The 24,163-nt window shown below is 33.3% G+C and overlaps 2 protein-coding genes and 1 long non-coding RNA gene across 5 annotated transcripts; all 3 read right to left on the reverse strand.

Annotated features, from left to right (window-relative positions):
* Positions 1 to 984: 984 nt before the first annotated feature.
* On the reverse strand, positions 985 to 2,957 carry LOC107936005 (60S ribosomal protein L10). The gene is made up of 4 exons (XM_041109690.1): positions 2,807 to 2,957; positions 1,538 to 2,039; positions 1,353 to 1,434; positions 985 to 1,266 (listed from the first exon to the last, which is right to left on the reverse strand). Exons 1-4 carry the CDS (start codon positions 2,814 to 2,816, stop codon positions 1,198 to 1,200), a joined length of 663 nt encoding a protein of 220 aa, XP_040965624.1. The 5' UTR covers positions 2,817 to 2,957; the 3' UTR covers positions 985 to 1,197.
* A 707-nt stretch (positions 2,958 to 3,664) lies between these two features.
* On the reverse strand, positions 3,665 to 13,364 carry LOC107936050 (probable LRR receptor-like serine/threonine-protein kinase At1g06840). 3 transcript variants are annotated; one of them, XM_041109691.1, is made up of 21 exons: positions 12,978 to 13,364; positions 12,629 to 12,849; positions 12,197 to 12,347; positions 11,919 to 11,990; positions 11,682 to 11,753; positions 11,455 to 11,598; positions 11,268 to 11,339; positions 11,054 to 11,125; positions 9,701 to 9,775; positions 9,099 to 9,167; positions 8,924 to 8,992; positions 8,739 to 8,810; positions 8,522 to 8,608; positions 8,234 to 8,302; positions 7,510 to 8,021; positions 6,706 to 6,864; positions 6,097 to 6,380; positions 5,585 to 5,636; positions 5,208 to 5,458; positions 4,676 to 4,810; positions 3,665 to 4,343 (listed from the first exon to the last, which is right to left on the reverse strand). In XM_041109691.1, the coding sequence occupies exons 2-21, from the start codon at positions 12,738 to 12,740 to the stop codon at positions 3,993 to 3,995; spliced, it is 2,880 nt and encodes a 959-aa protein (XP_040965625.1). In that variant the 5' UTR covers positions 12,741 to 12,849; positions 12,978 to 13,364; the 3' UTR covers positions 3,665 to 3,992. The 3 variants fall into 3 exon arrangements, with proteins under 3 accessions (XP_040965625.1, XP_040965626.1, XP_016724183.1); XM_041109692.1 differs by having other exon boundaries at positions 3,665 to 4,306; positions 12,629 to 12,884; positions 12,978 to 13,275; XM_016868694.2 differs by having other exon boundaries at positions 12,629 to 12,884; positions 12,978 to 13,268.
* An 8,113-nt stretch (positions 13,365 to 21,477) lies between these two features.
* Positions 21,478 to 22,685, reverse strand: LOC107943666 (uncharacterized). Its single transcript, XR_001696034.2, has 2 exons — positions 22,539 to 22,685; positions 21,478 to 22,160 (listed from the first exon to the last, which is right to left on the reverse strand). It is a non-coding gene; the product is annotated as an uncharacterized lncRNA (long non-coding RNA).
* Between the last annotated feature and the right edge of the window lie 1,478 nt (positions 22,686 to 24,163).

Raw genomic sequence — 24,163 nt, forward strand, 5'->3', positions numbered from 1 at the left:
CACTACTAAGAAAGGGTCCTACCACATTAGTGATACACCAAAGGAAATCTAAAATGACCTCCATTATCTTTATATCAAGTCCAATTTTGCGAACATTGTCATAGTGCTGTATCAAAATGAAGACCTTCTAATGACACATTTGTCAAAATCCAATACATACATCAAGACATAACTAAAATCACCTTTTGGAGAAAAATGGACAAAATAACCGTTTTGAAATAAGAACACCATATTTTTTCAGAGAAAATAGAGTGAACTGAAACTAAAAACTAGAATTGAAGCATATTGTGAGACTACAACTAGTAACCAAAGGCAAGATGAAAGACCAATTATGGGATTTTTAGAAAACAAATTATATACCAGGTGAAGCTTTTTAATTCCATAACAAAGGTTAAAAATTCACCATGTCCCGTTTGTAGTGTTTAAAATCTCTAAATACATGTATAATTTTTTTTTAATATCTCTAGAAGAGAAGAATAATAGTAAGTGTAACTATAACCAACATTTACTTTAAAAAAATAAATCGTTTACTTTTGAAACAAACACAGAATTGAAGGAAGCGAAAGAGTCAAAGTGATTTTTTCTTTTTTGGGGGTTTCATCTACTTCTCCAAATGAAGTTTTCAGACAACACAATATGAGTTACTTGTTTGTCATAAACAATAAGATTGATAATTTACACGATACGATTAAAAGGACAACTTTTCTTTGCTCACTTGTCTGTCATAAACCTACTTTAACGTGTTTCATATTCACATGCATACAGCTAAAAAATAGCTTTCATTAGGCATTCCAATCACTCAGAATATGGAAACGTCGAGAACAGCCATATTTATACCTAAACGGTGTGAGATCGAGTCCAGATGAATGTAACACTCAAAGGTCAAGATCACTTTAAAAATTTAGAGCACATTCAAAATTTCACAATTTCACTTCAATAATTACCAGCCTAACAGCAAATAAGAAAGAATTATACGAGAAGAAGAGCAACCAAAACTGTTTCCGATAAAATGCATTATAAAGTAGAAAAATCCACAATGAACCAAACACTTCAAAAGATTTCAAGTAAAAACATACTTGAACATAGTAGTCTATGGGCAATTACACTAAGCATTAAACAAAACAAATGTTCTTTCAACAAGACGAGTGAATAAGATAACTATTAAGACTCAGCCAACTTGTTGAGGATCGTCAGATCTTAAACGGCAGCATGGAGGAATGCTCTTCCTGGCTCCCGATTGGCTAGAGGTCCATGACATCCAAGGAGCTGCAAGGCCAAAAACAAAGTCTTATTCAAGTTCATGATGAGACATAATTAACAAACTCCCTTCCGTGCCTATGAAAAAGACAAACCTTAGCATTAACACCATCAGGGACAATGCGATTCTCTGACTTATATTTCAAATAATCAGTTCGGTTGAACTTCGTGAAACCCCTGAACATTGCAAGAGAACCAATTCAAGACATTTAGCATGCCAAACAATTATGTAAGAAAGAAAGTATGAATCATTTTAAAAGTTTTTAAGTAAAATGCATACCACTTCCTGCTGACAATAATCTTTTGGCGACCAGGGAACTTGAACTTAGCACGTCGGAGGGCCTCTTGAGCATGATGACTGTTGCTGTCCTTGCAACGAACTGAAAGGAGGACCTGACCAATGGCTACTCTAGCACATGTTCCCTGAGGCTTGCCAAAAGCACCTCGCATACCAGTTTGGAGCCTATCAGCTCCAGCACATGAAAGCATTTTGTTGATACGCAAGACATGGAATGGGTGAACACGGACTCGCAAGTGGAAGGCATCCTTTCCAGCATACTTAGCCATATACTTGTTGCAAGCAATACGAGCAGCTTCCAGAGCTTCACTAGAGACATTTTCCTTCTCCCAAGAGACCAAGTGAACACAGAAAGGGAACTCATCCACACCCTTCTTTTTCATTCCCACATCATAAATCCTAATCTTGGGATCAGGAACACCACGACAATAACGTGACTTCGGGTAAGGTTTGTTTTTTATCTGACGATAACACCTTGCAGGTCCTGAAAACGAAAAGTATAATAAAAATTTCAATTACAATCTAACAAATTTCATATCCTTCAACTCTGCAACAAAATCAATTAAGTGACAAGAAGGCCTGAAATATCTTAAAAGGTAGTTTGAGGTGCCAAGCAATATTAGCAAATCTGAATCAGATCACCTAAGCAAGTAAAATGAAAGTGGGAAAGTCGTTTATATTCCAAAATGGATTACAAACGTATAGATAACCATTCCACATGATTTTATTTCGAAAGGCATTTTCATTATAAATCAGTTAAGATATTTATATAGTCTAAAACAAAATCCTATTTTTCATTTTGAGAAAGGGCGATAAACATATCATCATCCAAAATGGAGAGTCATCTAAATATATTTATTCCTTGCAAAAGGCAGGTCTAGAAGCATCGTAATAAATCAGATTCAGAAAAATCGAAAACTTGAGAAGCAAAGAAAGAAAGAAATAGCAATTATGGAGAAACAGATACAGATTTTTATTTAAATCATGATATAATGTATAAGAATCAGGAAACGTTCGTAAAGAAACTTCTCAAAGTTTATGCCAACGAAAAACCTTCAACATAGAAACAGAAAACTAAAGCATGATCCATGTTCTTTGAGCTATATAACCAATTAAACCTTAAATCTAAACAGTGATTCGTCATGATAGTAGAACAATTATTCATCTCCAGTCATTCATCCAAAAATAAAACAATCGGTAATAAGAAATAGGAAAGCAAAACCAAAAAAATCGAGAGAGACAAATACTCACTTCTCCCCATGGCGGTAGAACTTCGTAAATATTTCGCGGCTGCAAAAATAAACCTAGGTTGGAAGGAAAGTGGTAAAGCTGTATATATAGAGCGGGAAGCTGATAAAGTTAAGAAACCCTAGTCAAAATGAACACGTTCAACGCAGGCTTGTACGTGTGCGAATGCGTCACCATTGGGCCTCTACATTGGCGCTCGGCTCTCTATTTACTTGTTTGACCCAATTATTGGAAATTTGGGTTTTGGGTTCGACCAACTGACCTTGCGAAAACTTTAAAGTGATTTTCTTTTCTTTTTCAAATAAAATAAAACATTTATGAAAATGGTGTATATATATTGATCCGAGGAAGAATCTGTTTACACTAATATAAAATTAAAATAATTTTACATAATTTTTTAATTCCAATTAATATTTTAATTATTGAACCCTTGAATTTTATCAATATAATTAGATTTGTCATTCTTGCGAAATTTCAAATAGATCCAATATCTTAATCATTATAATTGAGATTCTCCTATATTTATTTATTAATATATATTTAATGATAGAAAGTGTTTTTTATATTAAATAAAGTGTTAGATATTTTTATTTTACTCAAAACTCAATATGTATTATTTATATAATAAAACATAAAACATGAAACATGACAGTTGTTTCAAATAAAGGAAAAAAGACCTAATGATCGTATTGTTAAATATTAATGGTATAAAAAATTACTTTAATTTTATATTAATGTAAGTAATCTCTCTCCGCTCGACATTAACAACACTATTTTTGCTAAATTAATAAAAATCTAAGCATTCACTTGATTGATGCCAATGGTTGGGAATTCCCAACTTTTACTAGTACTAGCTACAAATAAATATAATACTCCCGTAATTGGCTTTTGATTTAGCATTCATATGCATTGTATTGTGTTAAAATTATACCCATCAAAGAAATGATGAATGAATAATGCACATTCATTCAGTAGCATTTTTCTATTCCTAACAATAGTGTTGATAATATTGGTTAGCAAAGGAGCAAAGCAGAAGAGAGCATTATTAAGAGCATATAACGTAAATAAGCTATCTAACAAAAAGACAATCTAAACATGTGACTTATCTACATATCATGCTTCATATCAGGAACCAACAAAGTAGCTGTCGATAGTCCAAATTTCACAACAAAATAGCTTCCATCTTCATTCATCTAGGTGTGATGGAGGGAATGACTCCACTGACAAGGTCGCTACCAGAAACATCCGATGACACATAGGGATTCTTCACCAATGATGATGATGATGAAGAGGATGGTGGAGTCATCTTTTCAGCTGCAGTGTCAATGGATACCGAGACTCCCACGTCTGACTCTGGCATCATTGCCCATATATTTTCAAGTTCACGAACCACATCTGCCATTGAAGGCCTACCATCTGTCTCATCGTGGCTACATTTGAGGGCCAATGTCACAAACTTCTCCACGCATTCTGAAGGATAAGAACCCATCCTCCCATCGATCACTGAGAATATCATACCAGAATGATATGCAACATTAACCTGATAACCATTGAAACTAACATTAATCTTGTGAAAAATAAATAAATTACTATATAAATGAACAAGTCACTGATATTCCATGGGCGATGCAAGGAACTAAAGATTCCCTCCATGAAAATAATCATCATAAGATCCTCATTCCTAAACACCCAACAGCAAGGCTATTTTCTCTCTTCATTTTATTGGAAAGAAGTAGATATAACCTACATGTCATTTAGTCTAGTAATCCAACAACTTCTATTTTCGACTTAAAATTTCGCGTATAAGTGGAGGGGATACTGCAACCAAGATCAAATTTCAATGAAGATATGCGGATGGAAGTAAAATGTTACCTCTCGAACAATGTTTTTTCCATGTGAGATTGGCTGCATCCCAGTCAAAAGCTCCAGAAATACAACACCTAGGCTATATACATCACTCTTGTCTGTCAACTTATGCGTTAAGAAATACTCAGGGTCGAGATAACCCTGCCAGAGAAAACAAATATTAGAGATTGAGATAATAGATATATTTGACCATACCCTGATTATTACTTCTGCCATGAGACAGTACAAGTCAATTAACTTATTAGAATTCCAGCTTTTAGTAGTTTTCTGGTGCACCTCTTAAAAGTTAAGTATAAATAAAGGAGGTATTTCATCAGCTCTGGCTTGAATTATATTTCCAGAAAATTTCCTTTTGTCATCTAAAGACTCAGGTGACAAACCATTGCGGTTTTAATCTAGAACAGTGGTAATATAATCAGAGATGAGAGGAATGGGACCAAATAAAGAGGAGATAGAAATAATATCAAAATTAGGTCTATTAAGACGCTACAGTTCATATGTTCCACTATTTCGTTGAAATTATCAACACGAGACTTACTGGTGTCCCCTTTACAACCGTAGATACATGAGCAGGCACTGCCCCTTCCATATCTGGAACAGGAGCAAGTCTTGATAGTCCAAAATCAGCAACCTTTGCTATGAACCTCGAATCCAATAGTATGTTGCTGGCCTTGATATCTCGATGGAATATGGGAGGATCAGCTTCAGTGTGTAGGTAGAGGATTCCCTTGGCTGAACCAAGGGCAATTTTTAATCTCATTGCAAAATTTGGTGGTTCTTTAGACTTAGCTGTTATATCATAAGAGCATAGCATTAAATTAGAGCATCTAATATAGGCAGAAAAAACTAGCAAGACCAGTAAAAGTGAATTTTGCATTCCTTATTGTGTAGTAATATATCAGAAAGATGAACTACCAGAAAGATGATCCCTCAGAGTGCCATTTGGCATAAACTCGTATACCAACATCTGCATGTGCAAAAGAAATCTATTAGTTTTTCGCCATATGATGATTTTCAACAAATGCTAAGAGAGATAGAGAAGGGTTGTTCTTGCTATATTGTAGCACATAGTTTGGAGCTTAACATTGCTCATAAAGGATGAAGTTAGAACTTAGAAGAAAGTATTAACCTTAGTTGAAGGTGACAAAAGAGCCAAATCTAAGCTGATAGAACCTCATAGTACCTCTCCATCTGTGTGCATGTATCTTCTCATTTTATTTTTTGGCAACAGCAGAAAATGACAATTCCAAAGATTTTACATCTTTCAGTTATATTTTTAATTTTAAACTATTTGAATTTTTTGTTTGGAAACTGTGAAATGGCTCATTTGTCATATTGCTGGCCAAGCAACAGAGATTTGAGGGTACAAGGGATTCCACTGAGGATATGTATAGTATACATGATCGAAAGAAGATGAGAGAAAGTACCTGCTCGCCTTCTTCATCACAATATCCAATCAAAGATACAAGGTTCCGATGGTGTAATCTTGACAATAATTGAATTTCAGTAAGGAACTCCCTTTCACCCTGTAATGATCCCTCTTGTGCACGTTTGATGGCTACTACCATGCCATCAGCCAAAGTGCCTCTATAAACCTTTCCGTACCCACCTTGGCCAACTTGAGTGGAACTGTTAAAATTGTTTGTTGCTGTGGCCAATTCCGTGTAAGTGAAACTCTTGACACCATCTATCTTAATTGATGATTTCAAAGCTGTATAGAAAACAGGCTCAATATTAGAACAAATACCTAAGAAAGAAATAGGATGATAGTTTTAAGGCATCAAGCATACATGCAATACTACATTTTGTTTCTGGAAGAATGCAACAGATCATAATAGGAAACTAGGCTTTTCCCTGATCCATTTTAAGAAAATCAAGATAAACAAAGTCCAAATTCAATCACAAATTTCCAGATAAAGATTGAAAAACAATTCAAAATATCAAAGAGGAATCTGTTGCTGACTACATAAAGTCTAAATGGAAACTGCGATCTGCATAATTAGGCACATTCTATCTTAAAATTTTAAGATACTCACTTTGACGACGTTTTGAAACTAAACGGTAGTTCCTCAAACGCACTCTCAAGATTAAGAGTGTCACGACTGCAGATAATGTAACAGCAACAGCAATGCCCCCAAGTACAATACCAACCAATGCACCCGTACTGACACCAGATCCTGAAGTGCGGACGACAGCTGCAACACCCAAGAGAATTCAGAACCACACAACTAAACAGATCAAAATTATTCATCACCAAAATTATTATATATGCATGCACATAAAAGAGGAGCAAATTCTAGGTTTATGTCATCTCTGCAAGGGCAAGTCACAAGTGAGACATTGCCAACCAATTGTGGTTGCCACAAGGTCTTATTACTGATGTCCATTTAAAAGAAAGGGAAATTTTGTAAGAGCATCAAGTGTCCTCGATTAAGATTTGTCTTTAGCAGACAATCATTGAAAGTTTATGACTTGTATGCCAAAGTCAGTCACTATAAAGTTTTCCTTCAATCCAGAGGATATAAAATGTATATCACAGAATCATCAAATTATGAAGCATTTCAATGTTTTCCAAGTAACCTTCAGTTGTAGAGGATGATTAGGTTTAAGCTAATATAACCATAATGTTGTTGCTCATAAATGAGGTGCTGAACATGTTATCCAATTTTCATAGCTCACCCAGGTTAAATGACATGTCCAGAAACGTAAGGGAAATCATAGAAGTCAAACTTCAAGAAATTTATTATGGTGCAATGCAATGTTTGCATTTATTGCATCTATTTTCCATAAAGTTGCAAAGAAAATTTAATTATGTAATAGATAAGGTTCTCAAGACAAACCGCCTCTATAGATGTCTGGTAAATTGAAGTTGATAAGTTCATATGGACCAAATATGTCACTATCAGGAATATTCCATCCTGTGAACAATCCCCTGATTCGTTGAACCTCACTTCCATTGAACATATTACCACTGTTGTTACTGGCATTATAAACAGGATAGAGCTTCAAGTTCATTTTCAATCGAGGTCCTTTTTCCCATTCAAACGAACCAATATATAGCTGATCAGAATCCAATTCAAGACCAGTAGTAAGGTACTCCGAAAAGCTATTTATATATGGAACAAAATCTGAAAAGCCAGGACTCTTCAACCGATATACAACAGGAAGAGGTACAGCACAAAAGCAAGAAATGTTAGATGTAGGTGAATATTCAAAAGGGAAGGGGCACGATTGAGGTTGACAGTGACCAGTGGAGTTTGTTCCAGACTGACTTCTGGTATTATCATTGCGGGATGCACATTGCTGGGGTAAACTTAAACTGTTATTTGTGCAGACAGGGTTCCCTTTGAGCCTGAAATTGTTCACATAATTAACCAAAGCAGTACAATAATAATTTCAGAAAGGCAGCATCGGTATATACATTAAAAATACCCCAAAAAGACTCAATTTTTCATTGATCAAAAGCATCTGTAAAGACACATTTATTTACTGATGAAGGAAACACAAACATAATATGCATGCTAGTCATTTGAGTTAAATTTAAATGCAAGTTTAGAAGCAAACCAGAGAGTGACATTTGGAGGGAGATCAGTGCTGCCTGAAATATCAGTAAACTTATTGTTCTCCAAATCCCTGTAAGTGTCAATAAGCCAAAAGCCATAGCTTAGCAAAACAATATGCTTAACAAATTCTTGCACCTTTAACCCCAAAGAAAACCCATAAGACAGATGAAATCAACCAAGATAAAGTAACACTGTAGCTCAGCATATTGGGTCCAAAATCTTTGAGGTGCAGAGAGTTGACAGCATGGGGAAAAAAAATTAAAGCGCATTAGCTCTTTTTAGTGCTTACACAATAAGACTTTCGTTTGCATTCAAAGTCTTGTTCTGCCATAGGGAGGATGGAATGGAACCATTCAATGAATTATTGGCAAGTGACCTGCAATGAGGAGTAACCGGCAACATAAAAAAAGGGGGGGTCTAAAATTCATAAATAAGGAAATAAGGGGGAAAAAAAGAGAAAGAGTTTGTCTAAAAAGGTGAACGAAGACAAAGGAGAAAGTCCTCACAGTTCCTGAAGAATAGGTAGGCTCGAAAAGCTGGCAGGAATGCTTCCAGTAAGTTCATTGTTGGATAAGTCACTGTGCATATTGTTTACATAAAAACATTGGTGCCATAGTCCTCAGGATTCAAATCTTGCAGATTCTTAGGGAACAAACACTGAGATAAGCAGATTGAAAGATTAAGATCTTACATGGTTGTGATATTCCGTGACAGTTGATTTGTAGTTATGGTACCATTAAGCCGATTTGAACTAAGGTCTCTGAAATTTATATGATATAGAGGAGAAATAAAACATTGGGTCAATTTTCCCAATGGGGAAACAACATAATACAATTACTGACAAAGCAGCAAATATATGAACTTACAAATAACCAAGTTGGGGTATCCTGCTTAGATCAGGTATTGGTCCTTGCAAATTACAGTTCCTGAGGCTCCTGATAAAGCCAAATGATGCAGAAAAACAACCATTTATGCAATGAGAGTTCTCTGAATTTGTATAATGCATTCAAATGCATGCTTAAATAGTCATTGAGTCTAAATAAAGCTTCTAAAACATTGAAGGTTACGGACAAGTAATGGAACACATTTAGCTTCTTCAGTAGATACTTTATTTTTCTGGATATTTGATTGGCACAAAGTATAATTTCAAAGGTGGAATACCATAAGACTAACTGTTCTAAATTGTATAAATATGTTTTAACATGTATAATTTTCTTTTCAATCTTAAAATATGTGAATAAATGTTTGTGCATTCCAGTGCTTGTTATTTTGCCAATGTTTTCCTGCTAATTCAATTTTGTGTGGTAGAATCTACACACAGTGCAAATTGCAATGCTTTCTCTTAACGCTTCAATGATTACATCTTCCTTATAGCCAATAAAATAGAACAAAACTGTAGCATTCTGCTCCGCAGTCCCCATCAGTTCATAAACCTTCCAGTAAAAAGAAGATTCAAATGAATACTTACAGTTTCAATAATTTAGACATGTTTCCATAGGAATCTGGAATTGTAGTCCCTTCAAAGTTGTTGTTATCCAGTTGACTGCAAAAGGTTAAGAAACAATTTAGAAACTGAGCACAAGGTTGCTCATGCATTATAATATATGGAAAAGTGATTTTCTTTTTCTACGGAAAAGCAAAAATTAAGAGAAATAACATACAGGAAGCATGGAAACAATAAGCACAAGCAGACAGCAATATTCTTTTTAAATAAAAATTTTTTTATAGCAAAAATTGTATTTTTCTTGCAACCTCAGTTTTGCTCAATACGATTCTCCTCATGGCACTAAACAACTACCCAAGCAGAACAGCTCTTTCTCTCTCTCTCATATACATATTTTAATTTCTTAGCTATATCATACCATTCAGAGGACAATAATTCTAGTGAAGTATTTCTTTAGCATTTATGTTGATATAGGTAGCAGCTGCATCAATCACATTCACTTATATAATCAGCTAGCAATCAAACATAAGGCATTGATTTCTATCCAAATAAATAGCAAAAATGTCATTCCACAAACACCTTCTGGAATGAATTGTTTCAATAACTCCTTACAATTAACTGATTGATATTGCAGATTCCATGCACTACTGAACATCTGCTGCTACCATAATTGGCCACAGAATCTTTTTCTTTTGAAATTGACTATGGAATTGAACACATCATGGCTTCTCCAGAGTGTTCACTGAATATCTTGACTGCTTGAATAAGGACAATTTTGCATCAGTTGGATTGAAAACTCAGACCTTGATTACATTTTGGCCGCTTATCACCTAAAGCTAAGCTCATCAATCCCTTCACCAAAGCCTTACCACATAAACCAATGCTCCATTTTTAAATCAATGGGATAGGTCATTTCCCTTGCATAACAAGATCAATAACATGGAATATAAAAGGTTATAATGAGCATGCACAATCACTTTTGAGTGATGTACTTTTGATATGATCTTTATTCTTTGTATATTGTCAAGGTAAATATGAAACTTCCTAGAAGCACTAAAAAGTTTGATCTATACTGAGATAATTACAGATCTCAACTTAGTGGTAAGGATAAGTTACTCATCCATGCCTCTTGTAGAGAAGAGCAGAGTTTTGACTCCAGTATAAATGGTATGACAGACAATATCAATTAGAAGTAGAAAATTCAAGAATATACAGAAAGCTGTGCTGTATGCTTAATCTAAAATGCATAATAAACAGTAAGTCCCTTAAACAGCTTATTAATAAGTAAAAGAAAATGCTAAAGCAGGTCAAGAAATGTAAAGAATCAAATACAGTGATTTATCTTGGTCAAAGCATAAATCTAAATCCAAACCATACAGGATAGTTAAATTCGGCATTCTGGATAGCTCTGGTGGAAGATGCCCGGATAAATTGTTATTGTCCAGAAGGCTGCAGAAACTCATTTTGTCAGCAACAGAGTGACATGATTAAATAGGAAAGCAGAAGAGGTTGCAGATGGTTAACAATGCAACTGATAATGGAGATGAATGACATGACTAGAATTTAAGACAATAGTTGGTGAGAAACTTACAAGTGAACAAGATAAGGTAATCTGGCGAGTTCAGGTGGAATTTGCCCACTAATTGAATTGTTGTTCATGTGACTATTTACAAGGGTTAAGAGGAAACAAAAGAACAATGAATATGAAGAAAAGGTGTAGTAGAAGAAACAAAAAAAAACTCACTGATGGGGTAACTAGAAATAAGTAAAATACTTACAAATGCTTTGTTTTGTTTAAGTTTGCAAATGATTTGGGTAATTCTCCAGATATCCTGTTCTCGTCAATTTGTATTCTGTCTAAATTTGGAAGATAACCAATTTCTTCAGGCAAAGAACCCGTCAAGTGGTTTCCATTCAGGAGCCTGGAAACAAAAATATCATATATTAATAACTAGACACAATTCATTCAATTCTGAAGAATTTCAAATTGAAGTAGACCACTTACAAGAGTTCCAAGGATGTAATATTGCCAATCTCATTTGGTATACTTCCAGTTATGTTATTCCACATAAAATCCCTTTGGTAAAGTTAGAAGAAAAAGATATCAGCCAATAGCAAACGCTGTATACTGGCATTAGGTGAAAAATGGCAAAACTTCCAGAGTCTTTGGCAAAGGATATCTGAAAATATATTTTGAAATAAGATTAAGGCAGTTTATCAGGAGCGATATAATAAGCCTCACAATATCCGTAAGCGAGATAAGCGGCCAAGCTCCGGTGATAAGTGTCCTGAGAGATTCATATTCAATAGTTGCCTGCAAAGACCAAGACAAAAAGGAATAAATTGTCGTAACAAAATGGTAGACAGAAATGTGTCTTTGAAATCAGGAACTTATGTAATCATTCTTCGAGAAGTTATCACAAGAATCAACATAAGGTACAAAAGTAAACCAGTACTTGGAAAAGGGAGAAAGCAAATATAGTTCAAATGAAGACCGCTATTCTTGTGCTGAACACTCACAGTTCTCTAACATGTAGATAGCCATCATCCTGAGTTCCATTAAAGCACAACACCCCTGTCCAACGGGATGTGCATGGGTCTCCTCGATTCCAATTACTCAAATTCCTATTAGGATCAATCAAAGTTCTCCAGATGGCTCGTAATGCCCTGACTGCAAATTGATGCAAATGGAAATGGTGATCAATGATTCAACATTAACAATTAAGGACTTTCCGTCCAGCATGGAAGGAGAAAAGGGAAATAAGTTAAGTTTCAGAAGTGGTCATGCTGTTATACATCTCCTAAGAGATGCTGTTAGAAATTGGAGGCGACAAACAGAAAGAAAACTCAAGGCCAAAAGTCCAAAACTAAGATCATTTAATACATCCAAATCCAATCCAGGGGCAAAAGTTTGAGTAAAAGATGGTGCCTTCCAAGTGTAAGCAAAATCACCTTCATCTGGGTGCGTGATGCCATCCTGAGCTCCGACAAGTAAAGAGGATCCAAAGAGCCACATAAGAAAGACAGCTCCTAGTGTCCATGGCCATGCCCTTGATGTAGGCATCCTCGGAATGCGAAACTCTGCAGAGTTTTGAAACAAACCCAGACCGCCTGGGAGTTTTTGTTTTTAGAATTCCAAAAGCCGCCCTTCTTTAGGTTACTGGATAAGCTAGCTAATTGGACAAGAAGATAAACCTCAAATGAACAACTGCAAATACAAGAAAAAGAGGAAGAAATTGAACATGAGAAAGCAAAATAATCGAGAAGAAAAAGAAGTAGAAGAAGCAATCAATAAAGTTACCCTGTTCCCTGCAGTGTTGGTGGGCGAAATTTGTAGTAAAAAGAAAATTGTAAAAACAAACCAAAGAGCTTGAGATGGGGTGAGTTGGGGTTTGGTATGTGACTGAGTGTGGAAGACTGAGTCCGAGGCTGACCACGTCGACATGAAGAATGGCGCACAGCTGAGCTGATGATGATGATGATGAATACTAGTATTAAACTCGCACATCTCTTTCGGTTAATTTCCATGTTTCTACTGCTATTTTCCTTGCTTTTGAATTTACTTTATTAAATATCAATTAATGTCAGCTATGTCCCAAGGTTTTTTTTTTTGGTAGTGGAGTATTAATTATGAATTGATGGCTAATTGGTTGAGCTGTTGACTTATTTTGGCGGGGGAGGGTGGAGGGGCGCGAGGGAGGCGCGAGCATCCTTTTAATTTTATATGCCATGTTTCAGTCAGTGTCAGGCTGGACAGCGCAACTTTATGTTTCCAGATTCGCCTCCCGACCCGACTCAAATCCGACTGCCCTCTCTAATATTTTATTTCTTAACCTCTGGAATTAAGAGTCTTTTATTTATCCAAAATTATAATGATACAAAAAATTAAAAAATTTCCACCATTGTTGTTTTCTTAAACAAGCTTACCACATCTAAATAAATCATTACCCTTCCATTACTATCTAATTAAGCATTTATTTGTAATATGGGATTGGTTTATGTTACTTCGACTTATTTAAGTACAAGTTAACATAATATATATATAGATCAAATAATAAAGCTCAACAATAACAATAATAGTAATTGTTAGAATTAAATACCTGAATTTTTATTTAAATAAAATACAGTGTAAAATAAAAAAAAATTAAAATCCTTATAAATTTATACTTTTTTTAATTTATTTTAGAACAAGATTCATTTATTAAACTCTATCTATTTGATATTGATTAGAATGAGGTGTTTCAATCTTACTACACTCCTATTAGAATATGATTCTACAAGCCTATAAATATAATCTACTCCTCTTGTAATTATTCAAATTTGACATAGTAAATTTTCTTCTCCCCTGCCCGTAGATTTTTTTTAGAAAGAATTTTCACGTAAAAATCTGTGTTCTTTATTTTTATTTCTCTTTTATTTACGATATATTGTCATTATCGACATTCTATTTTTACAGTAATAACATATGTTAAAACAAATTAGAAATTCAAGTAATAATAATATTTAAGGCGATTAAAACCCTATCCTTAACGCTAATTCACGTATAACATATCTCTATATAACTTATTTTGTTTCAACAATCAACAAGAATAGCAAAAACAATACTCGTATAATGATAAAGCTCATAGGAATTTTTGGTGTGCTTTATAAAGCAATTGAGATAATTAATACAAGTAACAGGTACATGCAGAAATAATTAAGGAATAACGAGTGTCCAAAATAAGGAATAATGCATTTACTTCAATATTAGTAGAAATTTTAAGGATTTATCAATTTAATTAGCATGAGTTTTAGTATATTTTTATTAAAATAAAAAGATTAAAGTGTCCTCAAATAATATAATTTATTTTAATAATAGAATGATATGTCTATAATTTTTCTAACTCAATTGGTATTCGGTTAACTCATGACACCAACTCAATCAATGACTTAAATAATAATATAGACATATACAATTGATGGAGGTAGTAAAATGTGTATAATAAAGTTAAAATGAATAAATAAATCAAAATAAAATATTGATTAATTAAGTGATAAATTTAAAATTTTTCCAATGCAATAGCATGAATTTGAATATTATCATATGCATATTTTTATTGATTTTGTAAATTATAAAAATTAAAATATTCTCAATAATATAATTTATTTTAAATGCGAAAAATAATTTCTACAATTTCTTTTAACGGATTGACTCGTGGAGATTTTATTAATAAGGTAGATAATGAAAGTTAAAATCAATTCCCTTGCCAACATTTTTATTTTTATTTGTAAGGTTTTCCTTTTTACCGTGTCAAATTTCTCTTTTGGATAATTAATTGATACAGAAATACTATTCCTTGGTCAACTTGTTTATTTTTGAATTAAAAATAAAGTTTTGGTAGCAATTCTAGTCAAATTGAGGTGTTAAATCATCATTATTATTAGCAGGATTAAAGAAGAAGTCCAAAGTCATGTTTTTTATTTTAGCATTAATTTTTTGAATTGAGTTGTTCAACTGATATTATTCACATTTAGCATCTAAGAACAAGACAGATAATAACGTAAAAAAAGATGAAGATGGGAGAGACAAGTTACTGCCAGACTTTTCAAAAAAGAAGGTAGTAGTGAAACATCTATAACTTAAATCATAGCTTATACTAATCCTAACCTAATCCAATATAATATCTCTACTTAATCCTAACCTAACCACAGCTCAATTGATGAAGGTAAAAAAAAAACAAGAAATTTAAGTTAAAATAACGCTAATAGTGTTATTACAGCTTACTATTGTTCACAAAGTCAAGCATATAGATCTAAATTTCATCAATCAAATGTATTGTTTCCGTATTGGGGTTTTATCCTTGACCTTTGAGAAATGTCATATATGGTCCATGGAGGGGACGTCTCGGTTGGTGACCCATGTAAGTTTGCTTTTAAATCTTATACGAAACTTGAGTTGGTGGTTCGAGCTATGGTGCACCTAAATACCTCTATAATTATTCACACACCCAATACTAACATTTATTCTAAGTCTTGCAAGTATCGATCTTCACCAACCGAGGCAACCCCTTTCTAAACCGTACACGGCTCTTCGCGAAGATCAGGTACAAAACCCTGACATGGAACAATACATCTGATTGTTGACAGTCTAAGTCGATTGCCCAAAAGACAGCACTTCAAAGACTTTTCTCAAAAGAACCAATTCCACTTCAACAATTATATTTTTATTAAAAATGTCTTCTTCTGTTTCAACTGCTAACAAAACCTATTCATTTCTAAAAATCTACCATTTAAACACCTTAATTAAATTACTATCTAATAATAGGCCACAATAATAAAAGTAATAATTATACATGTGTTATAATACCGTGGCTAATTTTGGACTCCTTGAATGTTTCTTGGAGAAAAGTTAGGTTCGGGTACATTAGCATCCACAGTTGTTCTATGAAGACTCGTTTTTGCTATAACTTCGATGGGTTCCTTTAACCAAGTCACTATCTATGAGTTGTCGGCTCATTCTTCAACAGGCACATGGTCAGAGCCTAAAGCTCCTCCCACTGTTTGGGAGCTTACAGTTTCATGTTCTATTTCATTTCCCGATGAGGTCCTTTTCACCTTTTCCTTACGGTACTATTTCGTTATCGGTCACTTAGGAATATTTACCCTTACAAGGTGGTCCTTACTGATTCACACGAGATTTCACGTGTCCCATGCTACTCGAGATAGAGCGTAAATTTTTGTGTGTTTGGCACTTTTCTGGTTAATGAAATAATTTCTTTTTATCAAACAAGTTTTATACTTGTTAGTTATACATGTAATAGTTGGAGTTCGATTGCATTATATTACGGGTGAATTATAAAAATAGTCAAGTTAATATCTAATTTGGCTTTCAATTATAGTTAAAATATTCAATTTGATATTTTGTAAAGTTTTTTAATGATAATTTTTAACAAAATATTAAAATAAAAAATCTGAATATTCATAATATTGTTTCTAAAATCATAAAAAATATTTTTTTTATTTATAATTATGTGAAAAAATGATAAAATTCTTAAAAATTCTAAACATGTCTAAAATGTATATTATTTCTAAAAATTCATAATGGTGGGTGTTGTGATAGTACTATCACCAATGATTAGCAAAAATGGATACAATAGAAAACATCTAATACAAAAGATATTAAATATATTAGGCATACAACTAGGAAGATTTAAGTACAAGAAGAAATATGAAAATAAAAGGATAAACAATATGAATTTGAAAGACCAGAATTGCAGCCCCACTTTGACATCAGAGTGATCAAGTAATTGTGCAAAAAGAGGTCATTGTAAATAGGGTTCTAATCTGAAAACAGCAATCCATAATTTGAAAGCAAATTAAGAGAAGGCCACACCCAGTGCATTCAAGCAAACAATTATCAACTTCCATTTTTCTATGTTTATGATGGGTCAAACTCAACTTTAAATGCAATGAGAAAATAAGCTGAAATAGATTAAAAGGATTGTAAAAGAAAGAGAAATGTATTTGCAGCTATCTTATGCTTGGTAAATTGGTAATTGCAATTAGCATATAGAGTTATGATATTTTTCTAATTCATATATCAACTTAATAATTACCATAAGAAAATGTAAAATGGCCTAACAGGTTTATTGGTCATTTATGCACCTACAATATGCAGTGCTGGACTTGCTTAAATGAAAGAATAAATGGTTAATATTTTATGTGTTAGACAATTTTGGAGCAATTAAACAAGAATGGTCAAACAAGTTTTATATTTATCAGGTACGTTCTTAAACTTACTCAAAGACTAAACATGATTTACTGATATATCGCATGAAGAAGATTTTGCAAAAAATGAGCCAGCTGCAGCTTATCACAAATGATCTTGTAATGTTATTATTATTATTGACAGAAACCAAGCACTTCATTAAAACTACAAGACAGCAAGGCCGAAAGCCTTTAGAAATAAAACCGTAAAGTACAAGGCCAACCGAGCCCAATCCAAACCCCTCATCGCTGCCTGGAGCAAGGAAAAAAGAAAGCTGATCGAAAGTGTCTGTTGAAGCAAGGATGAAGTACCCACATCCAACAGGAACGCCGGCGAGTAGGAAATAACAACGTCTTCGTCATGGCGGAGCTTGTCGGGGGCATTGGCTGAGCTTTCATATCCTAAGCCTTCGAACGGGCGTCAGCAACCGGACAGTGAAAATCTAGTGCAGCTTGATCGTCGTTTCCATGCACGAGCAATCGAGGCTAATTTGGAGAACGCAAGGGTAGTTAGCTGAGTTTTGCAGTAGTTTAATTTCTTTCCAAGTCATAAACATTCATTTTATCAATTATAATACTAAAATTAAATATTCAGTTATTACTAAATTAGAGTTTTATGGGGCCATTACACCAACTCTAATGAAGTGAGTGATTTGTGTTGGAGATATGGTTGACCATCAAGGAAATCGACATTAAAGATTGTTCATTACTAGTCTCAACCAGTATACTGTTTTACGCATTGTTGCCATAAGACCTCCTAATGCATTCAAACCACCAGTTGCGGTTTGGTCTAAATTATACAAGGATCCTCAAAGAGTAAAACATTTTTTGTGAGAGATGCCAACAATGAAACGGTCGGTGATATTTCTTATCCGATTTGTGGTTGCTACCATAAAACTAGCTTGCATGCTCTTCGAGACTACCAAGTAACAAGGTCAACATCGACCAAGGTAAATTCCAGGTTCAATTCAAGTTTTTTTTTTTTTGTAAGTTATGCATATAAGTAACTTAAATATGTGTTATTAAACTTGATTTATAGTTATTATAAATTTATATTTTTTTATGTATTAAGCATTTTGTGAAAAAAAATAATTAAGGGTTCAGCGTTGAAAAGAAAATCATCAATAATATTTTAAATTATAATTGCAATCTATATATGGATAAAAAACCTTTAAGGTACAAGTTATTTGAAGCTGACCTAAAATACAATCCAGGTGATTTTTTTTTTTCCAACAAAACAAGTAGGTTGGTTGGACGATATGGGGTGAAAAATTGGGCATATAATTTAATATAATAAGAGGTATAGTAGGTGGGGTTAATCATTCGTTGGACGTAAGGTGACGTGATGGTGGTCTCAGCTCGGCCCAGGCTCTTTATGGGTTTTGGAAGGTAAGGTAGGGTGGTTGTATTTTACATCCACGTATCTTTCCACCGTAGTAGGTGAGCCTTGGAACGGGTCTCCCTACATTTTTATTTTCTTTTTCATAGTATCATCGTTTCGTGCATAATGGGCCACGATAACTCCACCCACATAGTCGGCTCGGCTTACTGGATCAATGTCACTTTCGTATTATTTATAATGCAAACATTTTTTTTATATATTAAAACTACACATCAAATAAATTAATATAAATGTTTTAATCATTAGATAAATTTTTTAATAAGTAAATCGTTATCCAAAATCATTAGATAATTTCAATAAAAAATTTATGTTTATAAAAGTTGTGAGAAAAATTGTAACCAAAATTGAGTTCACAAAATGATTTAGGCTTTTTCTTTCTTTTGGTTCCAACTTTCAAGGCAAAATGATTTAGGCTTAGTTTGGATGGGCGGTATATTTATCTCCGGTGAGGTTAAAAACAGCGGTGGCAGTGAGATTGAATATTATAGAAGTGAGATTAGAAACAGCGGTAGAGTGTGTGTTTGGATTCAAATGTAGCTGTAGCGGTAAGGTAAAAATAGAAAATAAATTTTAAGGGCATTAGATTAAAAATGATATATAATAGAAGTTTTAAAAATTATTTAACAATTACAAAATTAATTAATGATTAAAAATTATTATAATTATATTTATTTTTAATAATAAATAATTAAAAATGAATGAATTAAAACTCAAGAAAAATTAAAAGAATTATTTTACTTAATATTTCAAAATTAACCATGTATTTAATTATAGCAGCTCAATTCATTATTGAAAGATTATTGAAATTGTTGAGCCTTTAGAAAAATAAAATATTATTGAAAGATAAAATAATAAAGCAACTCTAGAATAAGAAAGAAATGAAATAATATATGGGTAAAAGAGGAAAAGAAAAAAGCAACCGAAGTGGCTAAATTTTTACTGGACCAAAAGGTTTCAGTCTGGAATTAAGCCTCCAGTGAGGTGAAATGCATTTTCAACGTACTAAAGAATACTTTCCAAACAGCCTTGCGTTTACTAACGTTTCAGTTGCAATTTTTTTTAGCCTAGAAAAGCCAACGCACAGAGACCCGATTGCATCTAAAGGAAGCCTTAGGCTGCCTTTGGTTTGGCTTTTAATGCCAGTGAGGTGCAGTTGGAGTAAAAATTTGCTACCAACCTCACTGCTATGCTGTTTGGTTCACCACATCAGTTCAGTGAGAAGGCATTTCTACCACACTGAAACGCTAAAAATCAGCTGGAGTTGTAAGTAGCAATTGAAATTAACTGAGCTGCTGGTATTTTTGACAGACAAAAACACCCTTACTTTTATTTATTATTTTACCATTTTATCCTTGAAAATTAAACTATAAAAAATTAAAAATAATTATCATTTAATCAAATAAATAATTTAAATTGATTATATAATTCATTAAAATATATGAATATACATTTTAATATTTTATTAAATGAATTTATAAATTCACATATTTTAATAATTTTAAAAAAGTAAAATAATTTTAAAAAATTCTACTATATATCAATTCTAATCTAATGTCCTTAATAGTCATTTTTTATTCCCACCTCACCGCTACAGTTGCGTTTGAATCCAAACACACACGGAGTATCCAATCTCACCGCTACAATAACTAATCTCACCGCTACCGCTGTTTTTAACCTCACCGGAGGCAAACACACCGCCCATCCAAACACACTTAGGGTGAATTTGAATGGGTGGTGCATTTACCTGCGATTGGTGTAAAAACAACGGTGGTGGTGAGATTAGATACTGTAGTAATATTGTAGCGTTAGACAAAAAGTAAGCTAAATGCACCGCACCGCACCCAATCGCCCATCCAAACCCACCCTAAGCTGGTGAGATTGGATACTGCAGCGGTGAGATTAGAAATAGCGGTGGATGTGTGTTGGATTCAAATGCAACTGTAGTGGTGAGATGAGAATAAAAAATGACCATTATAGACAATAGTTTACAATGTATTTATAATAAAATAAATAATTAAATTTATATTAATATTAAATAATATAACATAAATTTTTATTTTTTTGTCTATAAAATGATAATTAAAATATTAAAATCATATGCAATAAAATTTAAATATTTTTAACTTATATTAATAATAAATAATAATATATATTTAAATTATTTTATATTAAATAATAATTAAACTTATATATTTATGACAATAAATTTATACATTTATTAAATTGTTAAATAAAAATTATATAATAATATCTAATAACATTTTACTTTTTTATAAAACTAAAAACAGAAAGAAAGAAAGAACAAGGGTAATAAACAACTGATCTCAAAATTTTCTCCACTGGCACCTTTGGCTCCAGTGAAAATTGAGAGCATCAGTGTGGTGAGAGTGCTCAATTGCATTTCACCTCAAATTTTCCAAACAAGAAACCAGTGCAGTGAAAATGATTATTCACCCAATATTCCATCTCACCATGGGTAAAATTTAATCCAAAGGAAGCCTTAGTCAATGGCAGAAAATAAGTTGCCACAGCCTAGCAGCATGGGAAACAAAGCCCTTACTGTCAAAAGGTAAGTTTAGTTCTATGGATAATGATGAGATTGAGAGTTCACTGTCTAAGCAACCCAATCTTGTTTCATATCTAAAAACCAAGCTCAATGCTCAAATTCAAGTCTTATTCAGCCAAAGATCCTAGCTTTCAAGCTAAAAACGATGAAATAAAATCAAGTAGAACTCAGCAAATCACAAGAGCCCAATCAATACAATAGATAATTGAACAACTCCAGCTGTTGGCTGTGTTTTTGTCTGCAAGAAAATTGTTTGCAAGAAAACTGGATAAAATTGTAAAATAATAAATGAAAATATGGGCATTTTTGTCTGCAAGAAATCTATTCTGCTGGCTGTGTTTAAGCTGGAGGTTTTACCTCCAGTTGGAAATGAGGCTGCCAGTGAGATTGAATTCTTCAGCTGCACCTCACCGTTGTTTCTCCAAACGTCATCACTGTGCAGGGAAAAAGAATATTCCCTCTGTATGAGCCCATTTTGCCCGGGCCCAGTGCAAAACAAAAACAAAATAAAAATAAAACATAAACCAAATACATTACAGCCCAAATTTCATATGGCCCAAACTACCCAAAATTAACCCACTACCTAGCCCAATAGCAGAAACCCTAGCCCAAATAAAAAAAAACAACAAAATGTCTGCAGCAGAAAACCCTAGGCGCAGCATGCCTAGGGCGCGCCGCTCCAGCCTCTGCCCAACCCTCGCACGCCTCTGCTCCGCGCCATCCTCCACGACGCCCATACCGTCTGACACCCCACCACTGTCGGCCACCACCTGCAACAAGAACAGAAACAACAGCAAAAGGAAGCATGCGAGGAATGGGGCAAAGAATAAACAAAACAGAAACAAAAAAAAAGAGAAATGAATGTTTATGGATCGGCTTTAAAAAGCCAAAATCAAGAATGAATAGGGACTTTTTTTTTTCTCTCTTCGGGGATCTTTTTTTCTTTTCATCTTTCAATTGTAATACTACTTAAGAATACAAGAGAAAAAAAGCAGATTCAAGCAAGAAAAACATCCGAAACAGAAAAGGCAGTCAGATCTAAGGTTTTTTTATTTTATTGTTCAAAAACTCATCTATTATATATTTTTATATAGCATAAGTTTATAAAAAAGGAAATAACAAAAAAAATAAAAAAAAACATTTTTTACCTTTTCCGGCCACCGCGTGCGGTGGCCGGCGCCGGCGCCGGCGAGCCTCCGGTGGCCGTCCGGTGACCGGCCCCTGGCCGGATTCCCCTCCCTTCTCTCTCCCTTCTCTCTTCCCCCTCTCTCTTTTTTTTTCTTTCCCTCTCCCCAAATGATTTTTTTGGTTAGTTTAGGCCTTATATAGCCCTCCAAAACGACGTCGTTTTGGGGCTTACACTTAAGCCCCAAAACGACGTCGTTTTGGCCATGCCCGACCCATCCGACCCGACCCGCTAGAGGATCCGCGTGTTTTCATTTGAATGGGATATTTATGCGCGCAGTCCTTCCGCTTTTCTGATGCTTCACAATTAAGTTTTTTATGGTTTTCAATTTGGCCCTATAATTTCTCGCGCTTTTCGATTTAGTCCCCGCCAATGTGTTGCGTTTTAAAGGAAAGGAATAATTGTTGTTTCGGTCCCCCAACGTTTCACGCGCGTACAATTAAGTCCCTTTTCTTTGTTTTCATTTCAAATTGGCCCCACAACTTTGTTTTTAATTCAATTTTAGTCCTTTTTTTTGTTGATTTTTATATCCTTATTAAATATCCTTGTTATTTTTATATACCATTATTATTATTATGTATTAGTATATATTTTTATTATGTACGCGTATACCTATATATATTCTCATATTTAATATTTTTATTTCACTTTATTTTAATATTTTATTAATGTTATGTTTGTTTCTTTTATATTCCAATGTTATCATTATTATTATTCTTATTATTTTTACTAGTTTATGCTTTGTTATATATCTATATATTTATAATACGTATATATACTTGATATATTTGTATATACCTCGGTAATATTATTACTAGTTTTCAATATACGCATATATTACCTAAATATTTTAGTATTATGTAAATATTTTAACATTATATTATATATGTATTTATATATTACGTATGTACATATACCTTTTAATATTATATTTTGTATTACGTAAATATTATTTTAAATACTGTATTGTATATATATATATGTCCTTAGTACCACGTTACATATATATTGTGTATATACTTGTTTTCTTACCCTTATTATATTCATTGTTAATACATTTATTTTTTTATACATGTATACGTACCCCTTTTTTATAATATTATTTTTTACACATATATGTATATATTTATCTATGTTTTCATATTCTATAATTTATATGCATTTTTTATTTTATGGCTTAAAATTATATATGCATATACATTTTTACATAAGTGTATTTATTGTCATCATTGTTATTTGGTGTTTGTTTATTTATTCGTGTACACTTGTGCCTTTTTTAAATGTTAGTTCTATTTATTTATTTGTATGCTTTGTTTGTGTAATCGCCTCGTCATTTCATTTTGCCTATTGCATTGTTGTTACTCACTTTACTTTGCTCACCTTGTCGTATTCGTTATTGTTTTGTCAAGCATTGACACTAAACACCAAAAGGAAAATTTCTCTAAATAAGGCAATATTTCGCGTTCGGAAACTCGAGAAAACGTGCCCTAACGTGCTGGGTTTCGATTTCTCGTTTGACTAAATAGCCAAATATCCTTTTAAATCTTCAAAGTATGGTTTCATTAAACTATAAGATGTCTTGGTTTC

This window comes from Gossypium hirsutum, chromosome D13 (assembly GCF_007990345.1).
Source record: "Gossypium hirsutum isolate 1008001.06 chromosome D13, Gossypium_hirsutum_v2.1, whole genome shotgun sequence".
In the NCBI taxonomy this organism is placed as follows: Eukaryota; Viridiplantae; Streptophyta; class Magnoliopsida; order Malvales; family Malvaceae; genus Gossypium; species Gossypium hirsutum.